This window comes from Macaca mulatta, chromosome 2 (assembly GCF_049350105.2).
Source record: "Macaca mulatta isolate MMU2019108-1 chromosome 2, T2T-MMU8v2.0, whole genome shotgun sequence".
NCBI classification, from domain to species: domain Eukaryota; kingdom Metazoa; phylum Chordata; class Mammalia; order Primates; family Cercopithecidae; genus Macaca; species Macaca mulatta.
The window spans coordinates 82813134-82835503 of record NC_133407.1 but is presented as its reverse complement, the minus strand read 5'-3'; the positions used below and the strand labels follow the sequence as shown (position 1 = coordinate 82835503).

The 22370-nt window shown below is 41.1% G+C and overlaps 1 protein-coding gene across 28 annotated transcripts in view; it reads left to right on the top strand.

Annotated features, from left to right (window-relative positions):
- The window catches only part of TNIK (TRAF2 and NCK interacting kinase), a 408234-nt gene that overhangs the window by 310924 nt on the left and 74940 nt on the right, over window positions 1-22370 (top strand). For 16 of the 28 annotated variants that reach the window (XM_077990077.1, XM_077990073.1, XM_077990071.1 and 13 more), the window contains 3 exons: window positions 13204-13314; window positions 14147-14233; window positions 15321-15509. In XM_077990077.1, the coding sequence (XP_077846203.1) occupies window positions 13204-13314; window positions 14147-14233; window positions 15321-15509 (387 nt within the window). 28 annotated transcript variants of the gene reach the window in all.

Below are 22370 nucleotides of genomic sequence, written 5' to 3'. Positions count from 1 at the left end.
AGAAGCACCTGCTCCCTGGTAGTACGTTTTATTCTTTCGAGACTTTTCAGGACACCAACATTCTCGTGTAGTGCCCTTCAAGACCATCCTAACATTGTCCAGTTATAAAAATAACCAGTTCTATCTGGCCAAAAAATATACACTTTGGCTCCATCCCATGAATTTTTTTTTTTTTTTGAAGAGGTATCACCTGTATCTTATTGGCTAGTAATCGTGGAGCATTAATGTACAAAGTAAGAACCTGGCAGCCTAAAAATGTAAACTCTCTCTAAGCCTCTAACTTTTTATCGTGACTGAGGCTTTCAAGGATGTTGGACTCAATTGTTGTTGTTGTTTTTAAGCGTGAGGTTGAATGAAAACCTTTTCCCGGGGTCTGTAGGTGATCATTTGACAAATATTCAGTGAACTCCTCTGTTGTGTGGGCACCATGCTAGACACTAGAAATACAGGCTCCCATTGTGACGATTAGATCTGTGAGGGAAACAGTCACGAAGCAAATAATCAGCCAAGTAATCATTTATCATCACAGCAATGACTGCCGTGGTGGAGGAGAGTGGCATGCTAAAAGAGCATGCCCCAGGGTGGGAGGCTCACCTGGCTTGGTCGGAGTCCGTCGGAGTCCTGCTAGAGGAGGGAGTGAGGCATGGAGAGACACCAGGCAGGGAAGCCACGGCACAGTCATGCAGGGCTTTGGAGACCATGTTGATCACTTTGAATTTTATTCTAAGAAGAGTGGGAAACTATTGATGTGTCTTCACTAAGGGAATAGAATAAGATCTGCCTTTTTCAAATGAAACTTTGGCTGCTGCAGGGTAAGTGCTGGAAAGAAGCAAGAGTAAGTGGAGGAGACAAGTTAGTCCAGGCCAGAGAGTATGATGCTTTGGACAGATGATGGTAGAGTGGGGATTGAGAAAAGTGGACATGTTTGAGACAAATGTGGCCTGTGGACCATGCAGGATGTGCAAGTTGATTAGACATCAGGGATGAGGAAGAGCAGCCAACAGTAATAGTAGTCCAATCCATGCTGTTGGATTATGTAGAGATGGCCACAGAAGAGGGGCCAAAGATAAGAAAAATAGGAATTATTGGTTTGTGGTAATAAAAGTACACATGAGAAGAGAGTGTGGGCCTGAGCTCTAAGAACTTAGAACAGGCAAGGAAGAGACAGCAGAGAAATTTGATAAGGGAAGTGGAAAGAATGCCTGGAGAGTTTGATGCTATAGAAGCAAAGATTTAGTATTCAAGCATAAGGATGGAGCTAAAGGGGCCAGCTCTGCAGAATGCTGCTCAGAGGTCAGGAAGACAGTAGCATCTTTTGGTTTCGAATGACAAAGAGGATATTTCAAACATAGTTTTTGTGTGGTACTTCCTAGAAATGCTTTCATTTCCTGTCTGTTTCTGGGAAGGGAAGCAACCTGCCCAGGGAGTCAGTAGATCTGCACTTGGAGTGAAAAAACGTCAATTTTTGAGGGCCACCATGTACTACTACTACCTGCGTGCCCTGGCAGTTCTTATTCTCCCTGCACCTCCACTTCCTGAGCGCTACAGATGAGGTCAGTAGCAAAGCTTGTTCCCACCACCAAAGTCGTCCTGAGGATTAACCAGAAAAATGGATATAAAAGAACTTTATTGATTGCCAGAAGCTGGACAGACCTCACTTTTGAGAACTTTTCAAATTCAGCTTCAATACTTTTAACGAGACCCACCTTATGCTTGTGTTGGAACTTTTCATAATTCCATGCTCATCCATTTGCTGTCAGCTTTTTGTTCACATTCTCTGTTACCATACATTTTTCCTTTTTTCTCTTTTTTTAATTAATTAATTTATTTTTTGAGATGGAGTCTAGTCTGTCGCCCAGGCTGGAGTGCAGTGGCACGATCATCTCAGCTCACTGCAACCTCTGCCTCCCAGATTCAAGCAATCCTTATGCCTCAGCCATCTGAGTAGCTGGGATTATAGGCATGCTCCACCACGCCCAGCTAGTCTTTGTGTTTTTAGTAGAGATGGGGTTTTGCCATATTAGCCAGGCTGGTCTCAAACTCCTGGCCTCAATTGATCTGCCTGCCTCAGTCTTGCAGAGTGCTGGGATTACAGGCGTGAACCACCGTGTCTGGTCACCATTCACTCTTCTCTTAGGGTAACCAAGCCAGTCTCACAGCAGCTCAGCTGTGCAAGCTGAAGCCCAAACCCAGAGAAGCCCTGGTGTGGAAGGTTGTTCTTTGGAACCTTAGTAACTTCTTCCAAATGCTCCTAGACAGCCCCCACCCACAAAAGAGTGGTGAGATAGTGGGGAAGCTGCCAAGTTTCTTTAAAACTCACAGTGCAGGACAGCATATTGATGCTCTGGAAGTCCTGGGACAGCAGAGCATTTGGTAAAATTCTGTTGAGCATGAAGTTGTATTTTGGTTGACAGCATGGAGTCTAGAACCTAAGACTGCCAGGGGTCAAATCCCAGCTTTCTTCCTTATTAGATGCATGACCTGAGTCAGTTCTTTAACTTTCCTGTTTTACAGTTTCCTCATCTGTAAAGCAAGAAATAACAATAGCATTTACCTCACAGGGCTGTTGTGAAAATTAAATGAGTTAATTCATAGAAAGCCTGCCGACATCACTAACACACAGTGAGCCCTCAAGAAATACGAGTTGTTCCTGCTATTGTTGTAGGTGCCTTTGACCAAAGTCAGGGAAACAAATTTCCAAAGTTTGAGCTTCTTTATGTGCTGCAGTAAAACGTTTTTGGATTTATTAAAATAAATGTAAACAGGTAAGCTTCTTTCCATGCTTTGGGAAGAATATTTGTTATAATACTAGGAAGAATTCAGTTCTATCATTAAGAGCAATAAATGTCTAATAGTTCTTAGATAGCCAGCTTTAGGTTCATGTAGAGGTAAAATACACCATCTTTACAGGCCAAGGCCAAGGTTTAATCCTAGCTGTGTGGTCTTGGGCAAATTACTTAACCTCTCTGAACCTCAGCTTCCTTATATGCACATTTGGTAAAAAAAAATATTTACTTTTCAGGATTGTTGAGAAGTAAATGAAACCATAAATACAGAGGACTTGGCACAATGCCTAACACAAAAACTGGATTGATATTCTTGGGTGAATATTTTATTGTTAGTTTGGAACTGATGATTTCAAAGTATAGTGCTGTTAATTTTTTCATTTTAATGGTGCTCTCTATAGATAGCATTTCCCCATTCCCTGTCTTCCTTAATTGCTTAATGTACCTTCCCTGTTTAGTGTAAAACCTTGACTTTTTCATCCCCTTTGAAGGCGTTTTTCCAGAGCACATTTTCATTATGTCTTACTGGGCAGTCTATCTGCTGGTGACTTAGCCCGCAGTCCTGGCCTTGTCAGGACAAGGAGGCAGCCCATTCTTCATCCTTTTGTGGATGTCTTGTTTAGTAGGGTCAACTGCCACCTTGGGAAGCCTCCTTTTCCCAGTAAAACCTAGAGGACCTTCCCCTGGAGAAACTGCCTTCTGATGGATTATCTTATCAGAATTTCTTGCCGTCATTTCCAACACCGTATAATTATGATCCCATCATTGCCACCAAGTGGCTGCATGAAATTTCATTTCCTAACAATATCTAAATAAGGTTCATAGGAAACAGAGATCTTGTGCTGAGTGAATAACAAGCTTGCATCAGGGAAATAATACCTTACGAGTGACCCTTTCACCAAAAAGGTGAGAACATGGCAGTTCAGTAAGACATTGCCTGGGTTTGAATCTCAGCTCTGCCACTTACTGCCTTTGTAATTTTGAGCAAGACATGACTTCTCTATGCCTCAGTTTGGCCACTTACAAAATGGAATGTAATACATACAGACCACTTAGAACAGTATCTGGCAACTGAGTAAACACCTGAGGAAGTTCAAGGAGAGTGTTACATGTGAAGGGAAGAATCTTGCTTCTCATTACCGGCTTTGTTATTGCTGCCCTGGGTCATCTCTTTCCAGGGTGAGGGCTTGAAGCTGACTGCAGCCTGAGCAAGTGCAGTGGGCAGAAGCAGGAGACAGGAAAATCGTGTGGGTTTTTACCAGTGCAGCATTTCTACCCACTGGACCACACTCCCAGGCCCCAAGCCAGAGGAAAGCACTGTGAGCAAGAATAATTCTCCCATCTCAGAGTCTGGAGTGTTAACACATCAGCACTCCCGAGAAGTGGTCTTTAATTCACTTAATCTTTAACCACAGGTGTCCCAGTGTGTCCTGTGAGCAGTGGCTGGCTAGTTGGAGCCAGCACAGCTTTTTATTCCTGGATGTCATTAGCATCAACACAAGACTGAACACTTTCTAGCTGGGCTTTTGCTCTGTTATTTCAATAACTGAACAGAAATTATGAAACAGCTGGGAACCAGCCTGGCAAATCAGATGCTTATTGTCCAGGACAGAGCGTGCCCATGGGCTTTGGATAATGGTCAGTAATCGCATGCACGTGTAATCACACTTGTGTTTCAGGGAGCTATGTCATCTGCATGGATATAAGGAACCCCACCTCCCAGTGGATCCCCAAAGGGCTTCTTGTTCTAACTTATGTGTTGTGCCATAGGAGTTCTGACTTTGTCCGCTTTGTCACCTGGATCCTGTGATGGGAGGGGTTTCCTGCCACAGTGCGGAAGTTGGGCTGACATCCCTATCTTATAGTGTAAAATGATACTGAAATCTGGAGTCCTTTTGCCCAAGCTCCTGCCTATGCTTTTAAGACATAAGAAGGTAGAGTACGCTAGTGTTTTATACTTAACAGCATTTCATACTGAAAAAAAACCCGGAGTTAGGCAGTTGCTGATCCTTGGTGTATCTAGAGTACCTTGCATGGAAGGTAGGGATGGCTTTTTAGTGCCTGCACGCAACTGACATCACACAGACCTACCTTCCATTGTCTAGGGTCTTCACAGAACCACCTTTATTACATCTAGTCTGTATGTTTTGTGTGTTCACAGTCTTCTTAGTTATTCCTAACCATAGAACTCTGACAACAAAATAGTTTCACATGAAATCTTATTTCACATGATATTTAAGTTGAATTGCTTTTATTTTGACACTTGTTTTCTTTAGTGAGTGGTTTTATAGAATCATGGAGGCTGGGGAATATTAGGAACCTCAAAAGTGATCTCAGCCAATTCTTCTCTCAAAGCAAGAATTCCTTTTGCAATATTCTTCAAACAGGGTTATCTAACCTGTTTAACATATAATCTTACCTTGTATGTCCGTGAGCTTGAGGCAGCACATTCTATTTTTGAACAACTCCTAATGTTGGAAAATTTACCGTTTCATTGATTCAAGTTCTTGTGATATCCCTGCATTATTACAGGTTGTGCCAAATAAAACTGAAATTCCCTGCATATCTGCTCCAGAAATATGTGAAGACACTAATAATGTTTTTCTACAAATGCTCCCAGTTCCTGCAACCTTTCTACATATAAGTTAGCATCTTTAGTATCATCTCGGGAGTGCTGGTGTGGCCCGCTCTGTAAACACTGTGTTAATAAACTGACTGGCTTGTCTTCATAGGACTCAATCTGAGGGTCTCATACTAAGTCCTCAGAATGATGACAGTAGGAATTTGGGGGTTTCATCTGCATTTGACTTTCACACTGACATTCAGAATCATAGGTACTAGGGGTGTCCATCAAGCCATTCTTGCTCCTCTGTATGACACCCGGGAAATCCCATGTGGTTGTTCTCTCTGGAGAAACTGAGACTCAGAGACACTATGGAGCTTGTGAATAATCACATTGACTAGCATCCATAGAAGAAGCAGGATGAAAATTCTTCCGCAAGTCTCCGTGAAGCTCAGTCTGTTTAGAACTGTCATTCCTCTTTCTGTGTCCGTAAAGACCAGCTTGCACACATGTGCTTGACAGTGCTTAGCCATGGGGCTGTCTGCTTACGAAAAGTTGGTCTGTGAGCACAAAGAAAAGCCTTCATTTAGGCAGTTAATTTTCAGGAAAGCTCTCAAAGGGCAGGTTGGATAGTTTCTCTCTCATGGTATAAAGTAGGTATAGAAAGAAAGGAATGAGTTATATCCAGCCTGTCTAGCTTTCTCAATGTTCTCTGATTACTATTTCTGTGAAGAAAAGGTAGGTAACAAGTAAAGACAGAAAGAGGGGAAAATGGCAGCTTTAAAAAGCATTGGACAGTATCTTTTACTTTGTATATACGATGTGTCAACCTGCTTCTTGTGGACCAAAACGAGGCAGCATGGCAAGAGCCAGGCACAGAGTATAAGTCCTGGCCTTGCACTTACCAACCGAGTGAACTTGGGCAAGACATTGGCCTGGACGTGCCTCAGTTTCCTTATCTGTCAAATGGGGGTGATGACAGTATTACCTGCCTCAAAGGGTTTTGGGGGGAATTAAATGAGTTAATATGAGTGCAGTGCTTGGCATCATAGGATGCACGACGTAAGTGTTCTTCATTATTATTCAGAGTTAGCATTCTTTTTATTTCATTGTCATATAGTGAATTCAGAGGTGCCAGACTGCTTCCCCATCACTCTTGTGTCCTTACATAAAAAAAGGTTTGGAACCCCAGTTTTAGTCACAAGGAATCATGCCCTTACCTATAGTCATTGGTTTGCAATGATCTTTCCAAAACTAAAACTTTAGGATATGTTAAATGAGAAAACGGAATGCCCAGAAGCTGGAATACCTCTCATCACAAGTGTAGCTCCATGAAGCTTATACAGAACAGTCCTATTTAAAGTGAGGGGGCATGTGTGATGTGCAGTCAATTCAAAAGACCACACTGGGTCCTTTCATTCTGAGTGTCTTTGAACAGAGAGCCCCTGGGTGGAGGGGATGGTTTGAGGTACTTCCCAAGGAGCCTGACTTGATCTTGCACCAGCCGTTTTCCTGTCCTCTGGAGGCCAACTCGGGTCTTCCACTGTCACAGTGGGGTTTCGTCTCACCACTTTCAGGAGGTCACCCAAGATGAAAAGCAACAGGAGCTCTCCAAGGGCAAATAAGAATTCTGCTTCGTTTCACTCTGAATGGTTAGATTTTTGCTTTGCAATGTAACATAATCTTGCTCTTAGAACGAACAGATTTGCAAGATTACTTAATCTCCCCCCTCAATGAAAGTTTAGCTGAAGGTGACTTACTCAAGGTCAAACAACATTCATTCATTCATCACTTTTTTATTTATTTATTTATTTTTTTGAGATGAAGTCTCACTCTGTCACCCAGGCATGATCTCATATAGTGGCACGATCTTGGCTCACTGCAACCTCCACCTCCCGGGTTCAAGCAATTCTCCTGCCTCAGCCTCCCGAGTAGCTGGGATTACAGGCACGCACCATTACACCCAGCTAATTTTTGTATTTTTAGTACAGATGTGGTTTCACCATGTTGGTCAGGCTGGTCTCAAACTCCTGACCTCAGGTGATCCACCCATCGTGGCCTCCCAAAGTGCTGGAATTACAGGTGTGCGCCACCACACCCGGCCATCAAACACATATTTACAGAGCGCTGCTATGTGGTCTTCAGTGTTTGTATCGGTGGCAGTGCAGGACCAGAATCTAGTCTTAGTGTTTCCAAACCGTTTTATTATTTCCCTGTTGCCTCTCTTGCCTACTCCTCTCTCCCAATGACACGTTGCATTGCGGCTATAGGATATCAATTCTCAGATGTGGATATCACTTGAGTCCATATAATGGGAAATGTGATGTATATAAAAGGTGGACCAAGGCCAAGGTTTGTTTCTCATTTTTTTGGCTTATATTCTTCTTCATGACTTTTCCTCATTCCACAAGGGGACTTAAGGTGGCTTAAAGAGATTAATACTTTTAATTAAAAGTAAAATAAACAAGGAGACAAAGTAGAAGGGAATATAAAGTAGAAGAGAGAAAGAAGATGCAGGCAGGAGCGGGGTCAGTGCCCAGAATGCCTGCACAACGTGGCATCAGCGCTGTTGCCCAGGGCGGTCACTAATCTGCTCTGAGGCCTGACACTCGAGAAAAGAGACAAATGTGAAGTGGTTGAGATTCATGTTGTCCATCAGATAAATCAGTTACTCAGGCAAGCTTTCTGAGATCACACTGAAAACTATACATTTGCCTAGTAAGTAGTGCAATGAATAATGTCTGAGGCAATATTCCCGGCATAAATGCAGTGGTTAGCTTTATTCATCTATTTTGAAGACATCATAAAATGCAATTTTATGGCATTGCAATTCACCAAAGTCACTTCTGTGAGAGCTAGAACACCCTACTGTAGTGCAGACTTTTCTGCTTATCTAAAGTAATCTAGGAAGAGCATTTAAAGAAAAAAAAAAAAAAAGGTAAGACTTGACTCCACAGCTCTTGTGAGGAACATGCATGAGGATTATTTCTTACAACTAGACCTCTAATAACAATTCAGAATTTAAGGGTTGAGGTGATATTCTCTGCAAAGAATTTAAACAGTGAAAATTCTACATAGCCAATTTGGGACCCATGTATTACCTTTGAGGGCCCCCTGAACAGGGGGGACAAAATTACTATTCCCTCATTAAAATTAACTAATAAATTCACATGCTTGAAAGTGCATCCACACAGCCTCTACCTAGAGGTGGCCTGAGGGGAGAGTTCAGTTCACAGGGAAGATCAAAACTGCCCCCAGTAGATCCCCAGATCCAGCAATCCCACCACTGTATAGCCAGAGGAAGGGAAGTCTGTGTGTTCAAGAGATAGCTGTGCTGCTTTGTTTCGCAGCACTATTCACAATAGACAAGATATGGAATGAACCCAAGTGTCAGTCAGTGGATGCGTGAATAAAGAAAATGTGGTACTTATATATAATGAAGTACTATTCATCCATAAAAAAGAGTGAGATTCTGTTGTTTGCAGCAATGTAGATGAATCTGGAGGACATTATATTAAGTGAAATATGCCAGGTACAGAAAGACAAATACCGTGTGATCTCACTCACTGGTGGAATCTAAGATGTCGCTCTCATAGAAGGAGAGAGTAAAATAGTGGTTACCAGAGGATTGGCAGGGGGCAGTGCTGAGAGACCCGTCAATGGCTGCAAAGCTATAGACGAGAGGAATAAGTGCTGGTGTTCTATTGCATAAGAAGATGACTAGAATTCACAATGTATTACATATTTCAAAATAGCTATAAAAAGTTTTTGAATACTTTCATCACAAAGAAATGGTAAGTGTTTAGGATGGTAGATATGCTAATTATGCTGACTTGATCATTACATAATTTATACATGTATCTAAACATCACATTTACCCCATAAATATGTCCAGTTATTACATGTCAATCATAAATATTTAAAAGAAATTTTAAATATTTCATGCCTTTCTCTAATATTTAAAATAAGAAATTTTAAATATTTTAAAATAAAAATAAAAAAGAATTGTCCCAGAAAGAAATTATCCTTGGTGAACACCAACAGAAGACAAAAGGGATATGAAGTCCCTGATTATCTACTCCACAGAGTAAGGCAACAATTGTTAGGGCCTGGAAAACTTTAACAGTAGGTTCTATCCATGATCTCCCCACCAGGAAAAATAATTAAGAAACTTATAAAAAGCCAATGAATGTCCAATTTTAAGGAATATAACTTTTGGCAATGCCTACAAGAAGACATGGATGAAAATGTACTTCTAGGCAGTTCAATATAGGTGGAGAACCTGCCAACAGTTTTAGAGTAGTTGGTTTAAGCCATTCTTTTCTGATAGCAGGACCACTATCTTCATTATGCATAATTTGAATAAGATCTAGGAATGCTATTTGATTCTCCCCTTTCCCTTTTTTTCCAGCTTAGACTCTTATTCCCTTATTTTTCACGCCTTTCTCTAAGATGGCAAACAGGTACATGCCAGTGCCAACTATAGGTGACTCTTTTTAGAAGAACATTCTCCAGTTATGTCTGTGCTCAACATAAAAGAATGTTCCAGCCAATAAGAGCTACTTAAGAAGGGCATCAAAGAGCAAAGGTCTGGTACAAAGCTCTGCAGGGCTTTCGCCTTTTCTATTACTTATCCAATTTGCAGTATTCAACACAACAGATATCATTGGTGGCTGGCCTGATATGGAAACAATGGGAGATAAAAATAAGTGGAACAGAGATCTTGCCCACAAACAGCTTTCAATCTAGATTGCAAAGTTGGTAAGATATACTCAAATAACCATACTATGAGGTATGGAAAGATAGCCATGCCATCAGTATTGATAGGAGGGAAAATTCTACAAAGAAATTTAAGAGAATACTGTGTTGTCTTTTCCTCAAGTTTCTTACTCTGTTCAGCTCAACAAACTCTTAGGTGCACCCGCCAGGTGCCAGGCCCCCACGTGAGGGGTTGGGGTACAGCAGAAATCAGGCACTGGCCTTGCCCTCAGAGAGCTGCTTCTAGCAAGAGTCATCAAAGCTTTGTAAAGGTGTCTGCCTGAGGCCAGGGACTTGGTCTTGCATTGATATGTTTTTATATATCCCCTCCCTCAAACAGCCCCATGCGCAGGAGGAGAGAAAGCAAACATTTTTTCAGGAATGGCATTAACATTGAGACACAACAGCTGGAAATTGGCAGGGTGCCCTCAGAAGGCTGGGAAAGTGATTCATTTTTCCAGCCTCACCACAGGAACCGAAGCCCTGGCAGATGCCTCCATGTGTTAGCGGCGGCTGATCCGAGTGAGATCATTATTAATTATTAGTTACTTTTGAGTGTCTTTCGCAGAAACTACAGAGTACTTGGGAAGCCCAGACACTCTTGAGTTGCAATCAATACTGTATACACCTTGCACGGGAACCTGAGTGGCATGTAATTATAAACCAGTATTGATTCCTGGCAAAGGGGTTCAAAATGTATAAATCCTTCACATGAAAATCAGCTAACTCTTCAAAGGACTTGATTATTTTCCTTTCCTTAAGAAAGAGATGGATGGTTGGAGTAAGAAACTTGAAATGTTAGCTAAATTAGGGCTATTTCCTGCCAGGATCCAGATCTGTACACATAATTATTTTATTCTCTGTGCTGGCACTGATTCACTTTGGTTGAGTATTGGAAATGTCTCTGTTTTGGGTCTGTAATCCAAATTATTCAGTCCGTGTCTATGCTGATGTTTTCTACTCGCATCTTCCTATATTATTTTTCTGTAAAACAAATACTCGCATGTCTGGGATTTGCCTCATGCTGGTACCCACCCCACTCCTGCTTTTCCTGCTCTTCTCTATCCCATCGTCCAGTTTCCCCTTGGCCCGGAACTTCACCTGCCCTCTTACAACCTATCGTCACCAAATCCTGCCTACTTTATTTTGGCCTAATTCTAATTTCTGCTTCTAAATTGGTGTCCACTGAAGTCCTATTAGAATGACCAGAAATCTGTATAGTTAGTCTTTCTTCCTCTTGGCTGTGTCTCTATCCTCAGCAGTGATTACAAACATGGACTCTCATCCCGCCTTTGCTGAAATCATCGATGCCCTATCATTTTATGCCTAGATCCACAGAATGGCCTTGCACTGCTTTTCAGTTTCTAGTGTTGCCCCTTTCCATGGCTGATGGGAAGGCCTTTTGAAAATGCAAGTCTGATCAAGTCATTTGGCTGCATGAAGTCCTCCAATAGCTCTCCTTCGCCTGCAATCTAAGATGGACAAATCACTGTTGATCTGGAAGTGACAGAAACTGAGTCTTAAGAGATGCAGCTTATCTCCCAAGACCCAGAGGTTATTGGAAGACAGCAGGTCCAGAGGATTGCTGCAGGAGCTCCATCGGGAAGGCTTCCCCATGAGCTTCTTTGGCATTTTGAATCTCTGTAGTTGGTTTAGCTGGGGCTGAGACACAAAACTTGTGTACAAAACTATCTCCCTGGTTGTGTAGAGCTAACTTACCAGTGTGAGACAGTCACAATTTACTCTCCTCTGGGTAGGTACCTCATGTTTCCTGAGCCATGCAGTGAAATCGTATTGAGAATGTTACAAGGGAATGGGCCCCCTGGTATGTCCCCTCTGAACTTCATATATGAGGAAAAAGAAATCCCAAAGCCAGTAAAGGATCTGACACAAAGGGCCAGCCGCCTCTCTCAAAAGGCACACTAATGCCATGATGTATGAGAAAACACTTGGTAATATGTGACAATCCTGTGCATTGCAGGATGTTTGGCATCATTAGCCTCTCATGCTAAATGCCAATCATGCTCCTCAGTCATCGGAACCAGCAAAAATACTCCTCACATGCCCTTAGATAGTTGCAAATGCTTCAGCGAGAGGTAATGGCACTGCCCCTACTTGAGAACCAATGGCTCCTGTAACTGCTTGGCCTAGTTCTGACTTCTAAAATGTTCTCCTTTCCTGAGAGTATAATGAAGAGCCAGATACTTTGTAATCTTCCTATCACTCATCTGGCTTCTCTGTAATGATTGAGCTCGGATGCTGGACTCACATTGTCTGGCTTTGAAATCAAGCTCCACCACTTACTGGGTGTGACCTTGAACCATTACTCAATATCTCCATACCTCAGTTTTCTCAGATCAAATGGGAATAATAATGACATCTACTTATTTTTGTGAAGATGAAATGAAATTAAGCATGTAAGCTGTTTATCACACTGTCCACTGTTGGAGGTATGGTAATTGTATGAGGTGATGATGATGATGATGGCTCCCAAGCATAAGGGTCTTATTCAAGCAAGAACTTGAAACTCACACTTAATAATGAATACTCCAGAAAACACAGACAGGCAGCATGATATATGAGAAAAGGTAGCCGACTAGGTGGGAGTCAGTAAATCCTGTTGCATCCTCTGCCATCAATTCTGTATGCCTTTGAATATGTCACTTCACCTCTCTGATTTTTATATACTCTGAAATTTTTGTGTTACATGGTGTTAAAAGATTGAATGACTTAAGCAGTGTGAAGTAATTTGATAAACAGCTTGATGATATGTAATAAATAACCTGTTTGCATTGGTGTTTTCTACCCCTGACTTGAAAACCCTCACCAGCCGTGGGGAGAACACACTTAACAGGAACTTCTTGGTGAGAGTCCACTTACATGGTAAATGGCAGGATGTTAGCATGACACTGAATCTCTGTCTCACCCACTCCCTGCCAGTGTACCCCCCAACAGCCCAGGAGAGAAGAGCCTTGGAGCATTTAGGCATCTCTCATTAAAAGTTCGTGTCTGGGGTTCAACAGCTTTTCCTGCTGGCTCCCTGACACCCCCACGAGGGCCTGTTGCCTTCATGGTTGTCTGCTTGTTGCCCCACAGCAACAAAGGCGAGAGAAGGAGCTGCGGAAGCAGCAGGAGAGGGAGCAGCGCCGGCACTATGAGGAGCAGATGCGCCGGGAAGAGGAGAGGAGGCGTGCAGAGCATGAACAGGTACAGTTGGGACCAGGAGCCCCAGTGATGGCCCCCTGGGAACCCCAGCACCAGTCGTCTCTGGGGCGTGGGTCACCTTTTCTGAGGAATGCTCAGTTTACATGGGTTTTTACTCTTCCTCAAGCAATTATGCTCGCCTATTCAAGAAGCCAAATGCACAGCCCTGGCATTGCCCACTCATTCAGCCTTGCTTCCTACCCAGAGTTTCCTGACATACCCGGATCTTCTGATTCTCCCAACCCTTGGTATCTGATTCGAAGGTAGCACTGAAGCATGAAAAATCAGCCAAGTCCCACTCTTTCACTGCTTCAGAAGAGCTTTTCTACTCATGCCATCTCTGGTCTTTATGACTTTGAGTTATTGCTGCAGGCCCCTCTCTGCTAGAATCACATTCTGACAGCACCGTGAAACTCGGCAGGATGGTTCCATTACAGAGACAGTGCACGATGGCATTCAACAATTGTCTTATCCCTGCTGCTTGCACAGGAGCCTGTGAACTTTATAGCACTGTTAATTCCAGGTAGTCCATAAAGAGAGGACCCTAGAATGAAAAGCTTTAACATGTAGCTGGGCTTCTTAAAACCAAGTAGTAGCAGTAAAATGCTGAGCCATCTCAGTCAGCTGTTACAAGTAGAGGGGCTTGTGCTTTTCATTATGCTGAAATGCATTTGCTTCCACGTGACATACTCTTCCTGCTTTGTAAGGAGGTATTTGGGTATTTTCCCCCTCCTTTCTTCTATACTTTACTTAGCAGTTCTTGTCACCTTTGAAATTACTGGTTCATTTCTCTTTCTTTCTGTTCCTCTGAATTCTCTGCTGCCTACCTCTCCAGGAATACATCAGGCGACAGTTAGAGGAGGAGCAGAGACAGTTAGAGATCTTGCAGCAGCAGCTACTGCATGAACAAGCTCTACTTCTGGTAATGGGAAAGCCAAGAGCCAGCTGACCTGCTCTGTGTTCATCTTGCAAGTGTTTTTGTGTGTGTGTGTGTGTGTGTGTGTGTGTGTGTGTGTGTGTGTCCTTCTAACATGCCAGTGCAGAAGAGGGGATCTTCCAAGCCTCAGGGACCTCAAAAACCTCATAGAAAATTAATACATTTTCCGATTGATTTTGCTGAGTCCTAATACATTTAATACAGTTGTTATGCATTCTTTATTAACTCCATTTATTTCTAAAACTTGAGTATGAATCCAGCCTTATTATAAGTACAAACTGCTTTTGAGACCCACTGTGTTTATTGCAGAGTAATTTTTAAGGCCATTTGCAACACGCTGCAATACAATCACAGCAAAATGCGCCTCTCCCATAAGAACCCACCAGCTCTACGGTCATATTTCATTTACAGACTATTAGCTTTACCCTTATGATGGGAACATTTTGTGTCCCTTGCTCATGCAGCTTCCACTTGAAGTACAGCACTTTTTTATTATTATAGCACTGCTCTCCAGATGGGCTTTTTGGTGTAAAACTGAACTTTTTATTTAATGGCATTCTGATATTTTTTAGCCTGTACATAAGCTTGCTAATGGCCTTTGTAGGTCCAAGTTTTATTAAATGAAAGATGATTTAGGCAGTATCTTTTGGCTGCTTATTTAGTTTTGTACTTAATTGTACATGTGTGAGTGGTTTAATTACTAGATCAGGAAGTGGGTGACTTTTTCTAGGGGTTGTATGCTGACCATTTAAATGTCCTCATTATTGCCATTTCGTCACGTGTACTTAATTCATCAGGGACAAGTCATTTTGTAATTGATGGGGTTCGGTAGGGATTGCCATTTTAAAGCAATAGCGTTTTCATTAAATGACACATTCTTGTGTAGATACTAACACAAGGCAGTAGCTTATTTCTGTGGTACATCCTGACATCCTCCTGTCATTCTGTTAGTATTAAGATCCTTCATTATTTAGCATTATTTTGCCTCCATTGCATACTTAACTGGTACTGGCCGATGATTTCTATGTGATGATTTGGCCTTTTCTTTGCTCCTCTTTCCTGATCTGGACAGGAATATAAGCGCAAACAACTGGAAGAACAGAGACAAGCAGAAAGACTGCAGAGGCAGCTAAAGCAAGAAAGAGACTACTTAGTTTCCCTTCAGCATCAGCGGCAGGAGCAGAGGCCTGTGGAGAAGAAGCCACTGTACCATTACAAAGAAGGAATGAGTCCTAGTGAGAAGCCAGCATGGGCCAAGGAGGTAAGTAAGCAAGTGTAGCCTCACCCTGTTGGCCAGGCTTTTGACTCTAATGAGTTTGTCTGATAGAAGTGGAGAGTTAACCCAGTGCTGCAAAGTTGGAAAACAATTCATCATAAGATACATGTTTTGCTTTTGGAAGAACCATAACATTATTTCTGTAGAGAAATGGCAAAATACCGTCCTCCATTTGTGGGGTTTTGTTTTGTTTTTTGGTATATCTTTGTGGTTGCAATGGACTTTTATAGGAAATAACAGAAGATAGAAAAAACCTTTTTTCTGATACTCATCCAATTGAATTTGTGGCATGAGGATTTTTAGTGACCTTTTTGTTGAATAATGTGATTAAGGATTTATAGAATTCTAGGAAGAATCAGTTCCTGTCCATGCCTGGACCCTGTTACTGATCATTAACATTGTCACTAACATAACTTTGTTCACCATGATACTACCAGCAGATGCACAGTTAACCTCAGACTTGTGGTGGTGGTATTCACTTTTAGGATCAGAGGTCATTCGTGTTTCTTCTACCCACACTTCCTTCATTTGCTTAACTACTAGACTAAGAAAGGATTTTCAGGAACTTAGTGCTATGTTGAGCTATTTTAATAAAAACTGCTTGGATGGGAGGGAAAAAAAGGTGATAGCCAGACAGGTAAAGCAAACAAAATAACTCCAACCAAATCAGCAACCTTTCCTGGGAGTCACTGTGTGAGGTCATGTGCGTAACATGCTGGTTTTCAGTTCAATCATTATTTCTGGCATCTAGTGATTTCCTTTATTTTGTGGTGATTGTAGCTAGTCATTTAAAAGGATGTTTTGGGGTTATTTTGTATTTTTACCCAGAATTTTTATATATTGATAGCTCACACTTTTTTCAAGTTATCTAGAATACAATATTACTAGAACCAGATTTCTTACATGAGATCCTGTTTTTCTGAAAATAATTCTTTGTATTTGTCTAACCTATCTGACATATGTACAGAAAACGTTTGATATAATGTTGTCCTAATGTTAATGATAGTGGTTTATGGGAGAAAGTAAAAAAAAATGGATTTTTAAAAACTTTTTTGTACTTTTACATATTGTTTAAATCCTTTATAGTGATCATGTATTTTTTTGTGAAAAAAACTTTTTTCTTTTAAAACTTAGTGTGTGGAAAAAATTGTTTTGATTTGTGATGAAGAATTTTTTATCACATTCCCTTATATCTGTAAACATGATCCATATTTACATAGCTATGTCTCTAACATCTGCCTCTTTCTCTTAGATCAGTAATTCAATTTTGTGATCCTACTCCCAGGTACAGCATCAACCCCTTAATAATCCACCTATTCTTCCAGCTAAGCAAAATCAGTATGCTGCTAAGCAGCAGCTGAAATGCTTCTTGGCTGGCAGAGATGCACCACCTTCCTCTACTGCTAAACCGTTTTCTAGCCATGCCAAGTTGAAATCCTCAGCTAAGCCAGACCCACAGCTCCTGACCATGGCAAGTGTTCAGACAACTGAAAAACTAGCCTCTACAAAGCTAATGGCAGTAGCACCTGCAGGAATTAATGATTCCAGATCAAGACTCCTGTTTGAGCATCACCCATGGAAGAAAGATGGACCAGCCTGCCCTATTAGACTTGGTTTAGAAGACCAACTGAAGCCTCAGGAAGCCTTGAGGACCATAGTGAGATCTCCAGGGCAATCTCACTCCCAGGGACGTAGCCCAACTCAAGAGATAGGATCTAAGGTCATTTGTATGTCTTCTCTCAACATCTCCAAAGTGATAAGCCCTGAGTTGTCCATTACTGCAATTCAGGAGGGCCTTAGAGATTAATGTAAAGCTTGCGGCAGGAAGAGCATGAACTCATGCATCTTTACAAGTGTTTCTACTCTTGTAAGAAATGCTGCATCACTAAGCGACCTCTCCTTGATGCATGACCACTTGGCTTTCAGTGTTCCCAGCCCCAAGCATGAGTTTAGGAGAGGGACACCTACAGATTCCATTGGAAATGATCATGATTTTGTGTAACACATTCCAGAATTTCTTCTTTCCCCTAGACAGCTCCCTCATGCACAAATGTACCAGAAGACAGGGAAAAGCATGGAGCAGTTTTCACTTCCTTCAATCAGCCTCTACCCAGCACCTTATGATTTGAACTTGTCTACCTTGACTTCATTGTTTTCCAGTTGCTATTTGTCCTCATCACTAAATTTACTGGCCTGTCCTCTCTATTCAGAACTAGTTCATAGCTCCCAAGCTTTCAGGAGACATGGGATTCCTGGGGGCAGATCTTTGCAGATGTCATCAAGGCACTTTTCTAGACCTCTTAATTCCCTCATGCTTCCTGGTCAGGCTCCTAGCAGTAAAAGAAACACAGCATTTGAGCATGCAAACAACATGCCTGAGTCATCAAGCACTCCTGATATGAGGTTTCCCAGTCACCGTAAGTCTGGGCCATCTCTGGTGGGTGACATCTTCCAAGGTCCCTGGCTTCCTGGCATGTGGTGTGCTTCCTTTGGGCTTCATGCATTTCCAGAGATATATGGGAACATTCTTTGGGGATTTCATATTTAGTCCTCTACTCCTGGGTGTGGTTAACTTCATCCAGCGTCCAGCTAACCATTGTCTGTTCATGAAACAGTTCCCAAGTCTTAGAGTGGGTGATCATATTTTAGAAGAAAGATGAAACATTTAGTTGATAGAAGGAGAGTGACAGTGCTAAATTTAGGACTGGAGCAATCAATGTACAAATAAGAACAAATAATTGTCTGCCTTGGTTTGAGTCATCATTTTTAACACCCACTTCTTAAAATAGGAATAAAAATGAGTGTGAGGATCTTTATATTCTTGATCTTTTAATGCTTCTCATCAGCAATGTATGAACTTTTTATGTAAAGCATTATTTATGGATGTCTTTTTTCATATTAGGGAGGCAGGGGCTCAAAGTGACCAAGTAGTAATATACGTTGCAAACCTTTAGACATGAACATAGCTTATCAGTATCTTAACTATCAAGTTATAAGAAAACCTGGGTTAAACCCTCTGGAGGTAAAATAAAAAGATGCCATTTTCTTTTGTTCAAATGCACCCTCTGTGCCCATGCCACCGTCTCCTGTTGTGTAAGGTCTGGACTATTTTGCCCCATGTGCCACTGAAGGTATCACCTAGCTGTCTTCCACCTATTGCAACCTCTTCTGTAATCTGTTCCAGCATTTGTTTTCTAACTCAGCTCTATGCCTTCCCATCAGGTTTTTTTTTTTCTTCTGCTTTGCTTACTTTACCATCTGCTTCTCCTCTTCCTCATTCCAAATCAGTAGTCCTTCATCAGCAATGTAATGCTTTTATACTGCTTTGTTCTCCGTGTTCTTGTTGCTTCATTTTGTAAAACACAATTGATCATTGTATTTCTCAGTACCTTTCTGATTACTATGTTGGATATTGTAGAGCAAATGAAAATGCTCAATCATTTGCAAATCCTGTTGAGCTCTTCCCTCGCTCCTTTTACTGAGTATTCTTTCTGTCCTGGATGTCACATTGGCCTTGATTTTCAGATTTTAGCCAGAAAAGAACATTAATGTCTCTGCATTAAAAAGACAGCTTGGAGCCGGGCACAGTGGCTCACGTCTATAATCCCAGCACTTTGGGAGGCAAAAGCAGGATGATCTCTGGAACCCAGGAGTAGTTACAGACCAGCCTGGACGACACAGTGAAACCTCGTCTCTACAAATAATAATAAAAATTAGCTGGGCATGGGGGTGCATGCCTGTGGTCCCAGCTACACCAAAGGCTGAGGGTGGGACTTGAGCCTGGGAGGTTGAGACTGCAGTGAGTCATGATTGCACCACTGCACTCCCGTCTGGGCAACAGAGTGAGACCCTGTTTCAAATAAATACAAAAATAAATAGACAGGTTGGGGGCATTCTCATTTTTTTCAAATTATCTGCCATTTCTGAGTTGGGATGGAAGTCAGGTATGTATTGTGAAAATATCAGTATGATGTTCTGTTGAACATCAGCAGAATTTGAAGGTCTTCTTCCTCACTTTTTGGATGATAGAGATTCGTTTTTCTTATTTCTGCTCCTTAAATGGCATGGGATTTTCTGGGCCTGGCAAGTAACTGTGGGGGCTCCCCTTCCCTTTCCATCCCACATACTTAAAAAAAAAAAAATTGTACCAAAACTCAGCAGTGAAAGAATGCTTTGTTTACATGAGTATTGCATGAGATTGTATTTTAATTTTTTTAACACTCCATCATGTTCTCTTTCTGTGATATATGCCCGTCACTGGCATGTTTGTTTGTTTGCAAACAACGATCTGATAAGAGCCAAAATATCTGTTTATTTCCATTAGCTCACTGGACTTTGAAATCACTGTATATAAAAACTCCTCCTCCATCCAGATTTCTCGGCTCTACACCAAAGTGTTTTTTTTTGTTGTTGTTATTTCTTTTATATGAGTTAGTTTATATATAAAGTTCTCAAACAACCACTTCGAGAGTTTATATCTTTCCTCCATTTCTGCGTATCTCTCTTATGATTAAATATAGGAGAGACCTGGAAGGAAATAGTATGGAGTATGTTTGAGTTCAAGTTCTTCCACTTCCTGGCTGCCTGACCTAGGGTGTGCCTCCTGCTTTCCTGAGATGCAGCTTCCTCATCTGCACATCTGCCTCACAATTGGGAAGCTCATGGGCAATAATGAATGTGCACGTGTCATTTAAAGTTACATACTACACAAATACAAATGAAATACGGTATTCAACGTATTCCTATTTTGTTTCCAAGACTGTTGTAGCTCACCAGGAACAAGTGCTTTGTCTCGTTTTGGTCTGGATTTCATATGACCAATTCACTTGCGTCTCCTATCTCTTCACCCACCTCTCCCAGGTGATAGATAAGCACTTCTTTATTTCCTGTATCAACTTTCTAAGACTTTGCTTCATTACTTTTGAGTTATGTGCTCCATTCACAATGGGATCTATGCTTTTATCTGGAATATTGGTAAGAAGTTGACCTGGGAAAAGAGTTCAGGCCCTTAGAGTCAGACAAGATTGCATCTTAAGCATTCCTTATGAATGAGGGTCTCTGCTGTGCTCAGAGGTGACCCAGAGCAGGGGTGTCATCAAACTTGCTCAGTAACCATCTGCCCATGTGGTTTTGCCCAACTATATTACTCAACTCTTTATGTGACTAGTGAGTGCAGGGTCAAAGTATCTAAGGAGCACTTAAAAGTTACTCACTGGCTTCTTTCCCTTTCTCCAGCATCGCCAATAAACACAAAAACCAAAGTGTTTTGTCCAGTTGGGGGAAAAAAGAATACCCATATGACTGTGTTGGACTCACCATGTACTAATTCTTCAGTAAAGCCTTCTGAGATCTTCCTAAACCCTGTGGACTCTACATATTATGAAATATTATTAGAGTGCACCCATATAACATAGTAAATATATATTTGCTGTCAACAGTTTTAAAATTACTTCTATAAATTTGTTTTGATATTCTCAGTAGATGTCATTCATTATTGTAAAGTGAGACACTGTAACCTACAAATTGTTTTAAAATATAAAAAACAATCTGACAATTGACATCGATACAGTGTTTCTCTTTATTTATAACGTTTTAAAAAATTTGTTTTGAAATTGTGTTGGAAATCCTGTAAGTAACAAATTTATTTTTAAGTTGTCTATATTTGCATAGCCTTTATATATACCAGAGGCCATAGACATTACTCCTGTGCTATGCAGTGGACAACACAGACCTGTCTAGAGCAGAATTTTATTTCTGAGACCACAGTTATTTTTTTCACTATATATCATGCTACAGTAAATAATATAGCATTTTTGCAGAGGTGATCCAAACTTCTCCAGAGTTATTTTAGTTTTCATATTGAAATGATTTTTTAATAAGAAAAAAATACTTTTATAGTAAAGTTGATCAGTCTCTGCTAATCTTCTCTGTATTTCTGATAATTCCTTCTACTATGAAATCATTTATAACAGCTATCTTTTGCTGTTACAGTCTAGCACCTTGACACTCTATACCTGATGGTACTGGAACACATTCTTAGTGGTGCTCCTGGCATCTTATGTCTTCTTGGAAGCAGGCAGTTGGAGCAGAAACTTGGCTCCTAGACTTTTTTGAACATCCTCAGGCATCGAAATATATCTTGTTGTTCCCAGTTTTTAATCACTTGTATCCTTCTAGATGCGAGAGGGGTTGGAGGGAGACTTTCTTTTTTTTGTCTCACATATTTATTTCCTGTTCAATTAGTAGACATAAGTTGTGATAAAGCAGGGGACAGGCCTTTGTCTAGTATGAAAATAATGAAAAGGGCCTGCCTAGATACCCTATCCAGCTTTCTCTCTGTCCGTCTGAAGGTGTTATTAGGAGAAGTACCACTTCCAATGTTTGATTTGATCCTGTGCTCCAATTCTTAAGGTGAGCCTACAGTGTAAAGACACTTGGGCAGCATTATCTTCCTAAAGACTATAGGACTAGGTTTTCTTGAGACAAAATACATAATGAGATGCCTCATGATTACACCCTTTTCTTAGATTTTCAATTTTCTTTGGACAAACTTCAACCCAGGAAATTTCAGTACATGGGAGCCTTCCTGAAATAATTTTCAAAGCGTAACAATTACTTATGCCATATGTTTTTAGAATGGTACAGACTAAAATATACTAATGATAGAATTTAGTATGTAAGCTGATAAAGCATAAGAAATTTTTACTAGAAGTACATTAGCAACATCTATACATGACTAATCAAATCCATTAATTGCCTATGAAAACCAGTACCCTAGTTTCTACCCTGTTCATTTCTAATGATAGCTTTAGGGCCCCATGTGGCCTGTGATCCTATTAGCAGCAG